This window comes from Helianthus annuus, chromosome 16 (assembly GCF_002127325.2).
Source record: "Helianthus annuus cultivar XRQ/B chromosome 16, HanXRQr2.0-SUNRISE, whole genome shotgun sequence".
Lineage (NCBI taxonomy): Eukaryota > Viridiplantae > Streptophyta > Magnoliopsida > Asterales > Asteraceae > Helianthus > Helianthus annuus.
In genome coordinates, this window is record NC_035448.2 from 11,422,064 (window position 1) to 11,438,867 (window position 16,804).

Consider the following 16,804-nt stretch of genomic DNA (forward strand, 5'->3'; position numbering starts at 1 on the left):
AGTGGGGTGGCTGATGCTGCTGTTGGTGATCTTTATAAATTCATAGTAAAATATCAAAATAAAATTAATTATAAAAACTTAAAGTCAAATTGGGGATTAAATTAGAACTGGGGTTTTGTTCCTCCAATTTTGGTATCTCTCTTTCACATTTTACAATTGACTCGTACCTATCAATGATCCCAAACGGCTCCCTTTACTTGATAGGTCTTGAAACAAACATTACATAATTAATATTATAATTCGAGGTTCATCATCCAAAATCCAACGAAAATCAAAAAGGTCTTGAATCAATTCGTACTTAACGGTGGTAAATAATTACTCCCTCAGAAGCGCATGGCGCTCGTAAGAGCGTTTTCAACATCTTTGACTTTCGCTTCCAATCTACCAAGTGAGTGAGTATGGTCACCTTCTTCAGCTTAGGTGACCTCGCCAAGATAAACTTTACAAACTCTGTCTCAAGCGAGTCGGTGCAAAAATAAATCTGCAAATCATTCAGACGCTCCAACCAAACATCTGAATATTCTTCATCCTTTACAGCGGAGAATTCAAGATCGTTCTCCATCTACATGAAGGTTTGCATTTTTTTGTGTCAGTGAGAATCAAACAAACAAAATACAAGATATAATTATAAAATTCACCTCTAAGTACATTCTCTCCAAGTTCGGGGAACATTTGAGCAAACAAAGAAGAAGAGATGATCCGTAGCGCTCAACAAGACACCTTTGACTCAAACATAAGTATTTGAGGTGGATTAGTGAGATTGGAAGCTCTTGCGGAACCGAGTCTAGAACTAGCCACTTGAACCATACGCCAAAACAAAAATTAACAACCAAAAGTTCAAAACTATTCTTTCAACAATATATGATGGTGAATAAATATTACCTCAGAGACATCACCAGACATAGTAAGATCTTCAATCACAGGCAAACACTTGAGTAGCTCACTAATAGTGCATGTATCGCCTGGTTCCCAAATATACTGCAACACGTTACGATATTAGCTCGTATTTCGTTTCACTTGCTATGTCAGATGTTAGCTCGGAAGTTGTATTACGCAATTCAAACCGAAGGTTAGGAATAGTGGTCCACTTGTACCTCCATTCCCTTGAGAGAATACTCGTCCTTGCAGCCTCTTCGGTTGGTAAAAGAGATAGGATGGATTCTAAAATGGGTTGAGGAAGCGTGCTGATTCTATCTACAGACAATCGTTCAGCATTGTACATACTTCTAGTTTTCATCTTCAGTTATTCTAAATAATGCTGCAAAATAAACTAGTTACTCTGAAATCAATTTAAGATAAAGAGTTGACTGCTGATTTCGTCGTGTAGTTTGTCCAATTATGCCAGTCTAGGCCAAATTTTAAATTTGTACCATTTCCGTATCTGAAATTCTTAAAACATGCTTGTTCCGTCCAAAAAGTTACCGGTCGTTAACTTTGACCGTTGAATGAGGGGTAAAACGGTAATATTAGCCCTTTTAGAGTTAACTGTCATTTACGTCCCTGACACACAGGGACGGAAATGGCATAAGGTGGAATATTACCCTTTTACCCCTCATTTAACAGTCAAAGTTAACGACCGTTAAGTTTTTGAACAGAACTGGCATATTTTAAGAATGTCAGGGACGAAAATGATACAAATTTGAAATTTGGCCCGGACTAATAGTTGGACAGACCCCATTGAAATTTGGTATGGACTACCATAGTATAGTTGGACGAAAATGACAGTAAACTCTTAAGATAAAATGATAATAAACCAAATACAACACTCAAAGAAAGAGTAGACATATCATTGTGGCTATGCTTCTTAATTGGGTTTTGTATGTAATGATTAAACGATTTTGTTATACTCAATCATAGTTATAGTAAATTGATTATCTGAGGAACCCTATACCAGAATACGGTTAACTTATTAGCAGACATAACAGAAATGATTATCAAATGATGAGTTATACTAACCGTAACGGCGGATGTCGAAGAAATCAAAAGAAACTAAACGCCATCGGAGACGGTGGTTACTAGCAGTTCCCTTGCTAGCGAGAAAGAACTCTGATCCTCAGAAGAGTGGGCCCAACATGCCATAAGAATGATAATTATACAAATCCACAAGATGTTTTATTTGGGTCTAGTATTGGGTTTATATATTTTGGGCCTTGGCATGTTCACAATTCACATAGAAACTGTAAAATGAGATTTTGACCATCAACCCTAGAGGTGCAAAAAAAACCCGAACCCGTAAAAATAATCGGAAATCGGGTATTAGAAAACTGGGTTTTTTTAAACTCGAATCTATCTGTAGGGTAGGGACTGGGTTTGCATATTTTGTTCAATACCCGTACCCAGGTTTTTTCATACCCGGTTTGTACCCGGGTTTTTGTAATACCCATAACCGGGTTTTCGTAATACCCAGATGCGTTGTGTACAACATTTTTTTTGAACGTTTAGAGCTTGTGTGAAGCTTTTTTTGACAGATTTCAAGGCATACAATATGTATAAATAATGTTTCCATTATATTTATGGATTATGATCAAATACAAAGGCTCCTTATTGTAAGAAGAGTACAAAAGCTTCTAAAAAACCCACTACAAAAAAAAAAAAAAAAAAAAAACTAAATACCCACCACCACCCAAAAACCTAAACCCCCACCTCACGACCCACCCCCATTTTTTATGTCGAGAGGGGGGGGGTGTGGGGGGGGTGTGGGGAGGGTGTGGGGGGGTGTAGGTTTTTGGGTGGGGGTGGGAGGTTTAGGTTTTTGGGTGGTGGGGTGGGGGTGGGTGTTTAGGTTTGGGGTGGTGGTGTAGTGGGTTTAGGTTTTAGGTTATTGGACACTTGTCACTCTATAAATCTTTCTTACACTTCTTACAATTAGGAGTATTTGTAGAATAACTTAACCCTTATATTTATATGTTTTATGCCAAAAAATTGAATCGAAAAAGCCGACCTATACCCGAACCCGAACCATACCCGGCCAATACCTGAACCCTACCCGGACCCAGAAATTGGGTATTAAGATACCCGGGTATTCTAACTCACACAACCTCTAATTCTACTCATAAATCTACACATTGTCTACCATGAGACTAGAATCCTTAACCACTTGAGGATGAAAACCACTATTTAGACACCTTAATACCGTTAGACTAAACCTTCATTAGCGCCCGTTACCAGTGGTCTTAGAACGTGAGTTTAGGATGACTCGTCTCTATTTAAAAGGAGGAGGCTTTAATTATGTAAGGTGTAATTATATAAGTATTTAAGAGTATGTTAGTTTTTAATTATAAAAAATTTAGAATACGGGCTCATTCCTGTATTTTTTATACCTCTTTTTTCTACCTTCGGTTAATTTTGATGGTAGAAAATAAAAGACGCAGACGGTGTTGTCACATTCGATAATCAACCCGTATCTATCAATAATCTTAAACAACTCCTTATTTCATTATATGGGATATCTTCACTTGAGAGTTGAGACTGTGTAGTCAGTGTTACTCAACTTCTACTTCAGGGAGAGAGTTATTTTGTTTTTTTAGTATTTGATTTAACTATACCATTACACACCTTTAATGGGTTAGTTTTTTTTTTTGAAAGGTGAATTTCTAATGGTGACCATTGTCACATCCGTACATTGCGGACCCTCTCCAAGAACGTGGGCCCAGATAGCAGGGCCAGCGCTGGGTTAACCAGTCTTGGGTCGAAGGCTTTCCCCCGGAAATCGTACTGCCTCCACACCATTTTACTTGCTGGAGTAACAGCCGGATGAAAACCGGAGTGACGCTCAGGATCAAACCCTCCTCGGTAGGTTTTTCACCGTCATAGCGCACATGTCACACCCATTTGCCTTTGCCGGGAATCGAACCGGAGTCTCACAAGGAAAGACCCGGTCCAACAACCAACTGAGCTAGAGGGGTGGACTTTAATGGGTTAGTTAATGAGACCCTTAATGCATACGTGATAGTGACATGAAGCTCACTTTTTCACTCACTAACATTAACTACTACACATAGTTTTGAAGTGTAAGAGCATTCATATCCGAGTTCTTATCCATATCCTTATAAATTAACTAAAAAACACATTTACCTCATCAATTTCAAGATTTATAAAAAATAACCCACATCCGACTCCTTATATTTATTTTTATTCAATTAAATAATACCCTTTTAATCAAATTTTATCATTCTTTCTTTTTCTTTCACTCAAAAAAAAAAAATAAAAATAAAATAAAATTATAAGGCATGAATAGGAATTCTTATATTTAAGGAAATGGATAAGGTAATTATATGGATATGGTGTAGGTTTAAGAAATGGGCTGTATGCGTATTTTTAATGATTTTATTAACTTTACCATAAAATATAAAGATAAGGGATGGTCACAATACTGGATAACTAAAAACAAGTCACAAATCTCAAATAACTGATAACTAGCAAAGTAGCCATACAAACTTTAGATTATCATCATAATTCTTAACATTACTTCTCAAGAAAATTAAAAGAGTGAGTGATATAAAGGTCTTGAAGCAATTTTCACTTCCAAGTGTAAATGTTTACTCCAGGGGACGCACGCGGGGCCCGTAAGAGTGTTTTTAACATCTTAGAGTCTTGCTTCCGATCAACCACAGTGAGTATGCTCACCGTCTTCAGCTTAGGTGACCTAGCCAATATAAACTTTACAAACTCCGTCTGAAGCTCGTTGCTGCCAAAACAGACATCTAATTCATTCAGATGCTCCAACCAAACATCTGAATATTCATCCTTTACAGCCGAAAAGTCTAGACCCCACTCCATCTACATGAAAGTTTGTAATTTTTTGTGTTAGTGAGAGTCAAAACAAACAGAATACGTGATGTAATTATATCATTCACCTCTAGGTGCGCATGCTCCAAGTTCGGGGAACATTTGATCAAACAAAGAAGAAAAGCTGATCCGTGGCGCCCAACAAGACACATTTGATTCAAACATAAGTATTTGAGGTGGATTAGTGAGGTTGGAAGCTCTTTTGGAACCGAGTCTAGAACTAGCCACTTGAACCATAGACCAAAACAAATATTAACAGCCAAAAGTTCAAAATCTTTTCTTACAATATATAATATATGAGGGTGAATAAATTTTACCTCAGAGACATCACCAGACATAGTAAGATCTTCAATCACAGGTAAACACTTGAGTAGCTCATTCATAGTGCATTTATCACCTGGTTCCCAAATGTTCAAGTGGGTACTTACCAGACTCAAGTTCTTAAGTGATGGACAATTGGATAAAAGATGTAGAAGAGTTTTTGTAGAGATCTTTACATAACTCAGGTCTAAACGTTGAAGGCTACCGAAACCTTTGAATATTGATGGATGGTCAATCTCAAAAGTAGAAAGACAGAGGTCCGTTAAGTGATGCAATGTAAAAACAGATTCGGGTAACTTATACCAAATGAACTCTAAGTCATCATGTCCATCAAGTGTTAGTTTCTTGATAGTATGTTTTCTCGACAAATGAAGTATTATCTGATAAAATTCAAAATAGTTATAACGTTGCCAGTAATCATCCATAACAATGGTGAACTCGTGTATAGGACCCTGGCGCAGCAACAAAACTCGGTATACATCATATATGTTCATGTATTTCTTTGCACTTGAATTGTCAGATGTTGGCTCCAAAGTTCTATTACGCAAAGTAAATCGAAGGTTAGGAATAGTGGTCCACTTGTACCTCCATTCCCTAGAGAGAATACTTGTCCTTGCTGCGTCTTCGGTCGGTAAACAACATAGGATGGTTTCTAATACGGGCTCAGGAAGCCTATCCAAAGACATTCGTTCAGCTTTGTACATACTTCTAGTTTTCATTTTCAGTTGTTCTTTTTGTTATTTCGAAACTAAATAATGCTGCAAAAACTAGTTACAGTGAAAATCAATTTAAGATAAAGTGGATAATAATCAATCCTACAATTCACTGATGCCGAGTGATGCCTTCGGCTACAAATTAACGCCAACCGTCTACTAACCCTAACATCGAAGAACCGTCTACTAACCCTATAGCAACTTATGAAAGAAGAATGAGGATATCAGATCTAACCTGTGCCCAAACTGCCACAAATCGAATCAACACCTGCCACTGTCACAAATCGAAGAACTGAATAAGCCCTAATTCCCGAATCAATCAACGTCTGCCACAAATTAATCAACTTCTGCCACTGCCACAAATCGAAGAACAAGAACTGAATCGATCGAACAACATATATATAATCGAAGAACTGATTTAATCAGTAAGACAGTAATCACACAGTTTGGTTAATGGTTTGTTTGTAATCGATTATTGAAGAACTGTAACAGCTGTTGTAATCAAATGGAAGAACTGAAGATGAAGAAGATATATGTAGATGTAAAAAAGCAAAAAGAGCCGTTAGTGAATTACTTACCGACGATTCGTTCTTCAATTTCATCGGCGCATGATCGGATGACGGTTCGTTCTTCAATACCATCATTGTACAGCCGCCGACCTTTGGTTCTTCAATTCATTGATTGATCTGCGAGTGGTGAATCTGTGTGAGGCATTAAAACTCAAAACGGGGCCTTTCATGTCATGGGCTGTTTTCTTTAAAACTCAAAATCGGTATACCAAAAAAAAAAAAAAAAAAAAAAAAAACCCACAACAAATTTAAGGTCTTTTAAATTGGGTGGCCCTAGGCCTATGCCAAGGGTCGGAAACTCATTGGGCCGGCTCTGAACTTCCTGTTTTGTTAAAAACTAGTTGATGTCCCGTCTGTGTAGTGGGGCGATGTCCGAATAATTTCAATCAATTAAAAAAAGACTACTATAATTTGCTAGGAAAAAAACAAAAACGATGATAAAACCGTAAATTTTGGCTCAGGGCAAAATTATAATTTTTCAGGACTAATGAGCCAGTGTTAGGCAGCTATTTGACACGAAAAAAATTAAATCAAGTCAACTAATTAAAAAAAAACTTTATAGTTTTGCTAAAAAAAACTAAAACGATGGGAAAAACGTAATTTTTAACTGAGGGCGAATCATAATGTTAATTCAGGGATAAAATCGTAAATTAAATGGACCAACGGAGGAGTGCCAGGCAGCTGTCGGCATGACTGTAATTTTACACCCGGGGAAAAATTGTAATTTCACCAGCAAAACAAACAAAAACGATGGAAAATTTTAAATTTAAGTTGAGGGAAAAATCGTAACTTGGCTGTGAGAAAAAAAACTAATGACAAAACTATAAATTTATACGGGCGAAAATCGTAATTTTGAACCAAGAGCAAAATTGGAATTTTTAGCTGGGAGCAAAAGCGTAATTTTTTTTAAGTGGGGGTAAAAACATAATTTTGAACTGATGGCAAAATCGTAATTTTAAGGGGAAAAAACTAATGGCAAAAATGTAAATTGAACGGGGAAAAATCGTAATTTTGAACCGCGGGCAAAATTGAAATATTTAGTTGTGAGCCAAAGCGTAAATTTATTTTAAGTGGGGGCAAAAACATAATTTTGAACTGATGGCAAAATTGTAATTTTAAAGCGGGATAAAATCGTAAATTTGTTGGGCCAATAGGGGAGTGCCAGCAGCTGCCTGGCACTATTCCCTCTGCCGCCCATTTAGCCCAATAGAGGGCAACCACTATTGCCCCTTGACGACGGGCCAGTTGTTAGCCCAACATAACCCGTCTTGGGCTCTTATCGTCTGGGCCCAATTGTTAAGCCCATGGCTTACACCCTCTCTTGACGAAGACCTTACATACTTGAAATGAGCGGGAAACAGAGGAAAGGAATCCAAGAATGCTGCAAGACATTAAATGCCTGATTGATAAGGAGAAAGAAATCGCCGGAAACATGGTACAATTGAGCTGGCCTCATTAACCGAAGTTCCTGATCCCACCGTTGGGGCTCAGACACGTGTCTGAGTCCCCCAAAGGCAGCATAATGTCGTTAGATCGTCCAAGCATCATTTTCCAAGGGAGATAAGTGATCTCCTTTATATAAGGAAGGTAAGTAACGACCCTTAACACACAAGAAAACTCTCACTAAATGCTCTATACTTGTCACACCCCGATTTCCACGTGTCTCACCGGTGGGCCCGGTGGGGGATTACCGTGACGATGTTGGCAACAATATAGTCAAACCACACAATTATATAATGCACAGCGGAAGCATAATTTAAATATATAATTTCAACCTCTGATTGTAATATCAAAATGTATTACAGAAGTTGAATATCCACAGTGGATCGTAAATACAGATAAAGTATTGTTCCATTAGATACTGCAATCAAGCTTGCGAGGCTTATCCCGACGCTAGGGAGCTAATACCAGCCAATTAAGTTTAGGTACCTGCACTTAATCTTTTTGGGGAAAATACGTCAGTTTACACTGGTAAATACATTCAACTGACACATTTGAAAATGTTTATTAAAATTGATTTGAATGCACAAGGCACAAACTCTTTTATAACTTGGGAAAATTCATAATGATCTTGTGAACGTTTTACATGTTCTTTTATGCGTTCAGTAGCCCGGGTCGTGTCGGGTTAAAGATTTATAGACACACCACGTTTGCGTAAAACCGTAGTACAGAAACCAACGGCTACGTCTTTTAGTTTTAATGTCGACACTTTATACCGGGTGTACGCCTACACCGGGATGTCGATGGTCGTGGCCATTTCGTAAAATGATGCCGAGGATATCCGGGACAACGGTCATTAAACCCCCCAAAGGCTTATAAGCAACAAAACTGTTTAAATGAGCCAATCATATTATTTAGTTATCCACCTAAGCGATGGACGAATATAGTGCTCAATCAAGCGGTATTAATATACCGTAACCCAAGCCCATATAGGGGAAATAAGTCAAAAGTATTTACCTTTGCAAGTATAAATCCTTAATTAAGATCAAGTCACCGATAGCTTTTACTGGGGCTCCTAATCTGGAACGAAGGTTTTAATTAACCTCTTAGAATCCTAACGGTCCTTGTATTAGCCGTAGCTTAAACCGGTTGATTCCGATATATATAGATATGGTTAATTCGCACGAAAAGGCGAAAACCGAGAATGGAGTATGATTTGGACCCAACAAGTTCAGAGACTTGTTTTATATGGGTTAATAGTTCATACTCTGGATTTTGGGGTTCAAATAATATAATTTGACCCATATCGGCTATTGCACGAAAACTAGTTCCGTGGGCCGTACCGTGTGCGCAAATAGGCGAAACGGTTAACCATAAGAGTCGTACGCTTATTTCCTAAGTCAATATGCCTTAAAGGTATTTTGGTATCAGTAGGATACCTTCCGTAATGCCCGTAACGAGTTTAAGTTTATATTATGCCCCGTAGGGGCTTTTCGGTCATTTTAAAGACTTTAAAAAGGCTTTTCGAGTTCTACAGGAAATCTGAGTTTCCCGAACAGCTTATAAAGCTAAAAATACTTTATTTATTATTTAAAACCAGTGGCAACTGGAATCGGGTCAAAAGACCTTGTAGAACTCCCGTTTTGGCCAAAAAGGGCATATTCGGTATTAACCGAACCGTAGCCATAACCGCAGGTTATGAGCAAGGTAAAAATTATTAAAAATCTTTAAAATTCCCAAAATATTATTTTACCACAGTGGGTAAAAGTTTTGGTGACGAAAACTTGGGTTAGATGGGCGTTATGCTAATTGCGCCGTTAATTACAAAACTTTCTTAAAATTGCGCCTTTTAGCATAACTCTCATTCTAGACCTCGGATTGGCGTGAAACTTTAAGGACATGCTTATATTTTAATAAGCAAGGTTTTGGTCCGTTCACGTGTCCGAAATACTCGTTTTAATTTTAAAAGGCCGTTACGGTCAACTTTTAGGCGAATGACGGAAATGCGCTAAAGACTCGGATAACTCATGAACCGACCACAGAGGCTTATACCCACATGTGACCTGGTCCTAAGAGAGTCCTAAGGTATATTTATACCTCACTAAAACGGGTCAGAACTGAAGTCAAAGCAAAAGTCAAACTTTTGCGACATTCGGCTCCGAACCGGTTCTATATAGTAAATGATCGATTCAAACGAGCGCAAACAAGTTTATATACTTAATATCAAGTTTTATGATTGTCAAAACAGGTTCCATAACATATATATTACAGATTATGCATAAATCGCCAAAATAGCTTTCTGTTGACTTTTTAACCGCACGTTTGACTCGATAATTGACATAGTTAGAGTGGTGATCAGGGGGAACCCTTTTAGAGGTTTAATACCCACATAAATACCAACTCAAAACTACTTTTGGTTCGTCATAAGACTGAACCATTTGCAAGACATTGCAATGACAACCGTTAGTTACGACGGTTGCGTTTATAGGCTATAACTATGGAAATGTGACACCACAAAGGGTTTGATCACTTACAGAGGTTGTGTTCTTGCTTATGGAACTTCAGAGAAGTCTTGAGAGCTTGAGAGATGATCAGTAGAAGTGTTTTTGAGTGTGTGATTGTTATGAGCCAAAGAGGCCTATTTATAGTCACACAAGACCCTCAAGATCATCACACAACATGCTATAACTGATCATGGATCATGGGCAGGTGTCCCTAAGGGGTATGGGTCGTGTAGGGGTCACCCATGCTGCCATAATTGATCAAATGATCGTTCAAGAGCTCAAAAGTCAAGAAACTACAACCATTCTGCATCTGGGCGTCGTACGCGACCCGCATGGACAATCCATGCAACTTGTACGCGGGTCGCCTGGGATCAGAAGATCAGACGCGTAATAGAGGGAGCTCGCGGCCCGCCTCAACTTATGTTAAAACCTAACGCGGGTCGCGTGGGGTTATATTTTCTGAATTTTTCAAATCTTTTATAATGATTACAGAATCGGGCCATTAATAACGAAATCTTTCGTAATGATTCACCTGGCCTTTCGGTTCTGAAGGGGTAACTTTGCGGTTTGGCCCTCGGTTATTTACCGATAGGGGCCTCGTGTTAATTACCCGCATTATTAAGTCCCCGGTTTATTTATTAATTATATTGGAAAGCCTTAACTTTCACTGTTGACGCTTTTAACCCTTCTTCTACGAATTCGATCGTAACTTTCTCGTTTCATATCGAAACTTCGCGAAATTCATATATATTATTTTAGTGAGGGTATAATACCGTTACAAAGTCTTTGGAACGTTAAAGGGTCACTCAGAGGTATTATTAAACATGTTGACACAGTTAACCCCTGTAGTTTGTAATCTCTCACTTTCTTCCGCGTTTTAGTTTTGTACGATCTATAATTTATTCGTTTGAAGGTTTAAGCATTATTTAGGGATACTATACAATATATTTACCCTTGTTGACATTTATAACCCTCGAATTTATATACTTTCAAGGTTTGTCAAAATTAGTCCTTTATTTATTATAGATGCCACGTGTAAACAAATGACACGTGTTAACACATCATTGGACACAAAAATTCGAGGTGTTACATCCTCACCCCCTTAAAATAAATCTCGACCCGAGATTTACTCAAATAAATAGGGGTATTTTTCTTTCATTGTAGCTTCGACTTCCCACGTATATTCAGGACCTCTACGAGCATCCCATTTGACTTTAACAATCGGTACGTGCTTTCTGCGAAGCTTCTTTACCTGTCGATCCTCAATCGACAAAGGTTTTTCTATGAACTTTAAGCTCTCATCTATATGCACATCTGTGTGTGGAATCACCAACGATTCGTCGGCGAAGCACTTTTTGAGATTGCAGATGTGGAACACATTGTGAATTCCATTGAGCTCTTCAGGCAAGTTTAGTTTATAGGCAACTGATCCGACTCGTTCAATGACCTCAAAAGGCCCTATGTATCTCGGACTCAGCTTGCCCTTCTTGCCGAAACGCATCACCCCCTTCCAGGGTGACACCTTAAGTAATACCTTTTCACCTACTTCGAAGTGAAAATCCTTACGCTTTGGATCAGCGTAGCTCTTCTGCCTATCGCGGGCAGCCTTGAGACGTTCCCGGATCTGGACAATCTTGTCCGTCGTCTGGAAAACAATCTCTGGTCCCGATAATTGGACCTCTCCTACTTCCGCCCAACAAACAGGCGATCTGCATTTCCTACCATATAATGCCTCAAAAGGCGCAGCCTTTATGCTGGTGTGGTAGCTATTATTGTAGGAGAATTCGATCAGGGGTAGGTTTTTATCCCAGTTACCACCTAAATCGATCGCACATGCACGAAGCATGTCTTCTAGCGTTTGGATAGTACGCTCACTTTGACCGTCCGTCTGTGGATGGTAAGCCGTACTAAAGTTTAAACGCGTGCCCAAAGATTGCTGGAAACTTTTCCAGAAGTGAGATGTGTATCTAGTATCCCTGTCGGAGATAATAGACACAGGTATGCCGTGTAAGGCTACAATCTTATCAACATAAAGTTGGGCTAACATATCGGAGCTATACGTCTCCTTGATGGGTAGAAAATGAGCTGATTTAGTCAGCCTATCGACTATGACCCATATTGTATCATTTCCTTTCCTGGTCTTGGGTAACTTGGTTATGAAGTCCATAGTTACACATTCCCACTTCCACTCGGGAAGTTCAGGCTGTTGTAGCAAGCCAGACGGCTTTTGGTGTTCGGCTTTGACTTGAGCACAAGTCAAGCACTTTGCTACATGGGCGGCTACAGACCTTTTCAAGCCTATCCACCAATAATTTGCCTTTAAGTCTTGGTACATTTTATCAGCACCAGGATGGACTGAGTATTTGGAACTATGGGCTTCCTGAAGAACAACATCACGTAATCCTCCATAAATCGGAACCCATATACGTCCATTCAGTCTAAGGACTCCATCCTTGCTAAGAGTCAACTGCTCTGCAGTTACTCCCAGCTTTTCAGTAGGATAATTAGCTTCCAACACAGCCTCTCGCTGTGCAGCCAAAATCCTTTCAATCAAATTATTTTTAACTTCAATGCTCTTGGCATTGATTCGAATGGGTTTTACCCTTTCTTTCCTGCTCAATGCATCGGCGACTACATTCGCCTTGCCGGGATGGTACCTGATTTCGCAGTCATAATCATTCAGGGTTTCCATCCAACAGCGCTGTCTCATGTTCAACTCCTTCTGGTTGAACAGGTGCTGGAGGCTTTTGTGATCTGAATAAATCACAAATTTAATACCATAAAGGTAATGCCTCCACAACTTAAGTGCAAATACAACGGCACCCAACTCCAAATCATGGGTGGTGTAATTCTTTTCATGCACCTTTAATTGCCTTGAAGCATAGGCAATCACCTTGCCTTTCTGCATAAGCACACACCCCATGCCTGTATGTGATGCATCGCAGTAAACTACGAATTCATCTGTACCCTCAGGTAATGTCAACACAGGTGCGTTGCTCAGCTTCTGCTTCAGTATTTCAAAGGACTCTTGCTGCTTCGGGCCCCAAATGTACTTTTCTTTCTTCTTGGTCAAGGAAGTCAAAGGCGCAGCAATCCTTGAAAAATTTTCAATAAATCTTCGGTAGTATCCTGCTAAACCCAGGAAACTACGGATTTCGGTAGGCGTCTTTGGCTCTTGCCAGTTCATGACTGCCTCTACCTTAGCGGGATCCACTTGGATACCACGCTCACTCACAACGTGTCCTAAAAACTGAACCTCTCTTAGCCAGAATTCGCATTTCGAGAATTTGGCGTAGAGTTTCTCACGTTGTAGTAACTCGAGAATGCAACGGAGGTGCTTCTCGTGGTCAGCTTGATTCTTGGAATAGATAAGGATATCGTCGATGAAGACTATGACGAATTTATCCAAGTATGGCTTGCAAACGCGATTCATGAGGTCCATGAACGCAGCCGGTGCATTTGTGAGCCCAAAAGGCATCACTAGGAACTCGTAATGACCATAGCGAGTCCGAAATGCAGTCTTGTGTACATCTTCATCTCTGACCCTTAGTTGATGATACCCCGACCTCAAGTCGATCTTGGAGAAGTAGCTTGCTCCTTGCAGCTGATCGAATAGATCATCGATCCTTGGTAAAGGATATCTATTCTTTATGGTAACTTTATTCAGCTCTCTATAGTCGATGCACAACCGCATCGATCCGTCCTTCTTCTTTACAAATAGGACAGGAGCTCCCCAGGGAGATGAACTAGGTCTGATAAAACCTTTCGCCAGTAGTTCATCCAACTGGGTCCTCAGTTCTTTCATTTCCGTTGGCGCTAATCTGTAAGGTGCTCTGGCTATCGGAGCTGCTCCCGGAATGATGTCAATTCTGAACTCCACTTGTCTATCTGGTGGCAAACCAGGTAGTTCTTCAGGAAAAACCTCGGGGTATTCAGAAATGACAGGAAGATCCTCGATCTTCGGCTTTGGTTCTTCAATTATCACCTGAGCCATGTAAATTACGCAGCCTCTGTTCAAACACCTTGAAGCTTTCAGCATAGATACGTCTTCGGGCAATCCGTAGTGCGTATCCCCTCGAATGGTAAGAGATTCACCACTCGGAGTCTTTAAGACTATTTGCCGCTTGCCACAAATGATTTGGGTCTGGTTATGGGATAACCAGTCCATGCCTAGCACGATATCAAAACCCGCCAATTTGAAGGGAAGTAGAGATAAAGGAAAAGAATGGTTCCTAATGGATATTTCACATCCTTCTAGAATAGTAGAGACGGATTCTATCGTGCCGTCCGCTAACTCTACTTCGTATTTCACGTCAAGGGTTTTGATTGGCATATTTAGTAGTTGGCAAAATTTCTGGTCTACAAAGGACTTGTCAGCGCCAGAATCGAACAGTACTCTTGCAAATATATTATTTACGAGAAAAGTACCTGTAAGCACATTGTCGTCCTTGACCGCTTCCTTTGCATCCAGGCGAAAAACTCTCGCGTTTGTCTTCTTAGTCTCTTCTGCCTTCTTGGCATACTTCGGGCAATTACTCTTTATGTGCCCCTTTTCGTTACAATTAAAGCAGGTTGCATCCTTTATCTTTTTGCACTCCACTGTCTTATGCTCCTTGGACTTGCATAGCCCACAGGGTGGAGTCCTTTGTTGCGACTGTGAACCAGACGCAAACCTACACTTCCCGGAGTGAGGTTTCTTACAGACCTTGCAGTAAGGTCTTCCATCAGCTTGCCCCTCCTTCCTTGCCTCCGACCCTTTCTTGCCCTCACCGTTTCCACGGTGCTTTTTACCGGACTTTCGTGAGGTATCATCCTCACGCTTTCGCTTCTCAGCCTCCTTGCTCCTTTGTGCCCTCAGACGGACAGCATCAAGTGTAAGAGACAAGGAGAGGTCAGTAACTGACCTGAAGGTCGTCGGCCTAGAGGCCTTTACGCTGGCCTTGATCGCCGGCTCTAAGCCCCAAATGAATCGGGCAATCCTTCTAGGTTCTGGTGTCACAAGATATGGCACCAGGCGTGACATAGTGTTAAAGCTTGTCAGATAAGCTTGACAATCCAGGTTTGTCATCACTAATGAGACAAAATCAGCCTCAATCTTCTCAACCTCGTGCTGAGGGCAGTAGTTCTCTTTTATGAGGGTAATAAACTCCCCCCATGACATTTTGTACAAGGCAGACTTACCTGAAGCCTGCACCAGAGCTCTCCACCATGCCAGGGCCTCGACCTTGAATGACTGGGACACAAACTTAACCACGTCCCTCTCAGCGCACCCGCTGATGTCCACAATCGTGTCCATCTCGTCCAGCCAGGTGATACAATCAACCGCACCTTTCTCCCCTGTAAATTCACGGGGCTTGCATGATACAAAGTATTTGTAGGTGCAACCCTTAGCACTGGACGCATCAGTATATTCTCTATCGCGGTGAACGCTGTGCTCAGTAGACGAATGCTTGTCGTCATCTTTCTTGGGTTCAGAGGGTGGTTTGGAGTGTGTCTTTGGTTTAGAGGGTGGCTTTGACACAGATCTGCCTTGAGACTCAGTATTCTGACGATCAATAGCTGCCTGGACAGCATTGTTGATCAGAGCCTTTAGCTGTGCGCCTGTCAAATGTACTGACGCATTGTCATAGTCATCTTCATTCGTGTGGCTGTTCTCTCCATTGGGATCCGCCATTGTAACTTGAATCTGTTACAGAAGATAACAAAATTTTAATTTAGGAGATTATTATAAAATTGTCTTTTATGACAATTTGTCAACCATGGTACGGAGACCATATCCGGTTAACTTATTATTTCATTATATATTAGGATCTGAATATCTCCTATTTCAACTATATAAATAGTATTGGCGGCATAAAGCCTAATCATGATGATGTTTTATAATATTAGCCGAGATTTCATAGAATCAAAGGCATAGAGATTTGAACCGTAGTTCTTTTTATCTCTTTCTGACAGAGAGTCATAGACTACCACTGCCTTTTGTCTTTATAAGACAATTATTATGGTCCATAGGCACTACACCTCTAATGGATGTCTTAATATGGTTGGCCCGTAGGCACTACATCACTAATGGATGTTTTGATATTATTGGCCCGTAGGCACTACATCACTAATGGATGTTTTAATAATACTGGCCCGTAGGCACTGCATCGCTAAATGGATGTCTTTATAATACTGGCCCGTAGGCATTGCATCACTTAAATGGATGTCTTTATAATACTGGCCCGTAGGCACTGCATCGCTAAATGGATGTCTTTATAATACTGGCCCGTAGGCATTGCATCACTAAATGGATGTCTTTATAGTACTGGCCCGTAGGCATTGCATCGCTAAATGGATGTCTTTATAGTATTGATCACCTTTATTGGTGATTTAACCCACGATCTATATATCATTTAGTTGGGTTTTGAAATCCTCTAAAGGATTATTGTATAAGAATGACGTGCGTGATTTTAACGAATCACATCTG

The 16,804-nt window shown here is 40.1% G+C and overlaps 1 protein-coding gene across 9 annotated transcripts; it reads right to left on the reverse strand.

Moving 5' to 3' along the window:
* Positions 1-78: 78 nt before the first annotated feature.
* On the reverse strand, positions 79-6,627 carry LOC110915726 (F-box/FBD/LRR-repeat protein At1g13570). Of its 9 annotated transcripts, none has more exons than XM_022160466.2 (5): positions 6,401-6,626; positions 6,058-6,175; positions 5,106-5,781; positions 639-797; positions 79-562 (listed from the first exon to the last, which is right to left on the reverse strand). In XM_022160466.2, the coding sequence occupies exons 3-5, from the start codon at positions 5,601-5,603 to the stop codon at positions 299-301; spliced, it is 921 nt and encodes a 306-aa protein (XP_022016158.1). In that variant the 5' UTR covers positions 5,604-5,781; positions 6,058-6,175; positions 6,401-6,626; the 3' UTR covers positions 79-298. The 9 variants fall into 9 exon arrangements, with proteins under 9 accessions (XP_022016158.1, XP_022016160.1, XP_022016156.1 ...); XM_022160468.2 differs by having other exon boundaries at positions 5,106-5,185; positions 6,401-6,583; XM_022160464.2 differs by having other exon boundaries at positions 5,106-5,867; positions 6,401-6,579.
* Positions 6,628-16,804: the final 10,177 nt, after the last annotated feature.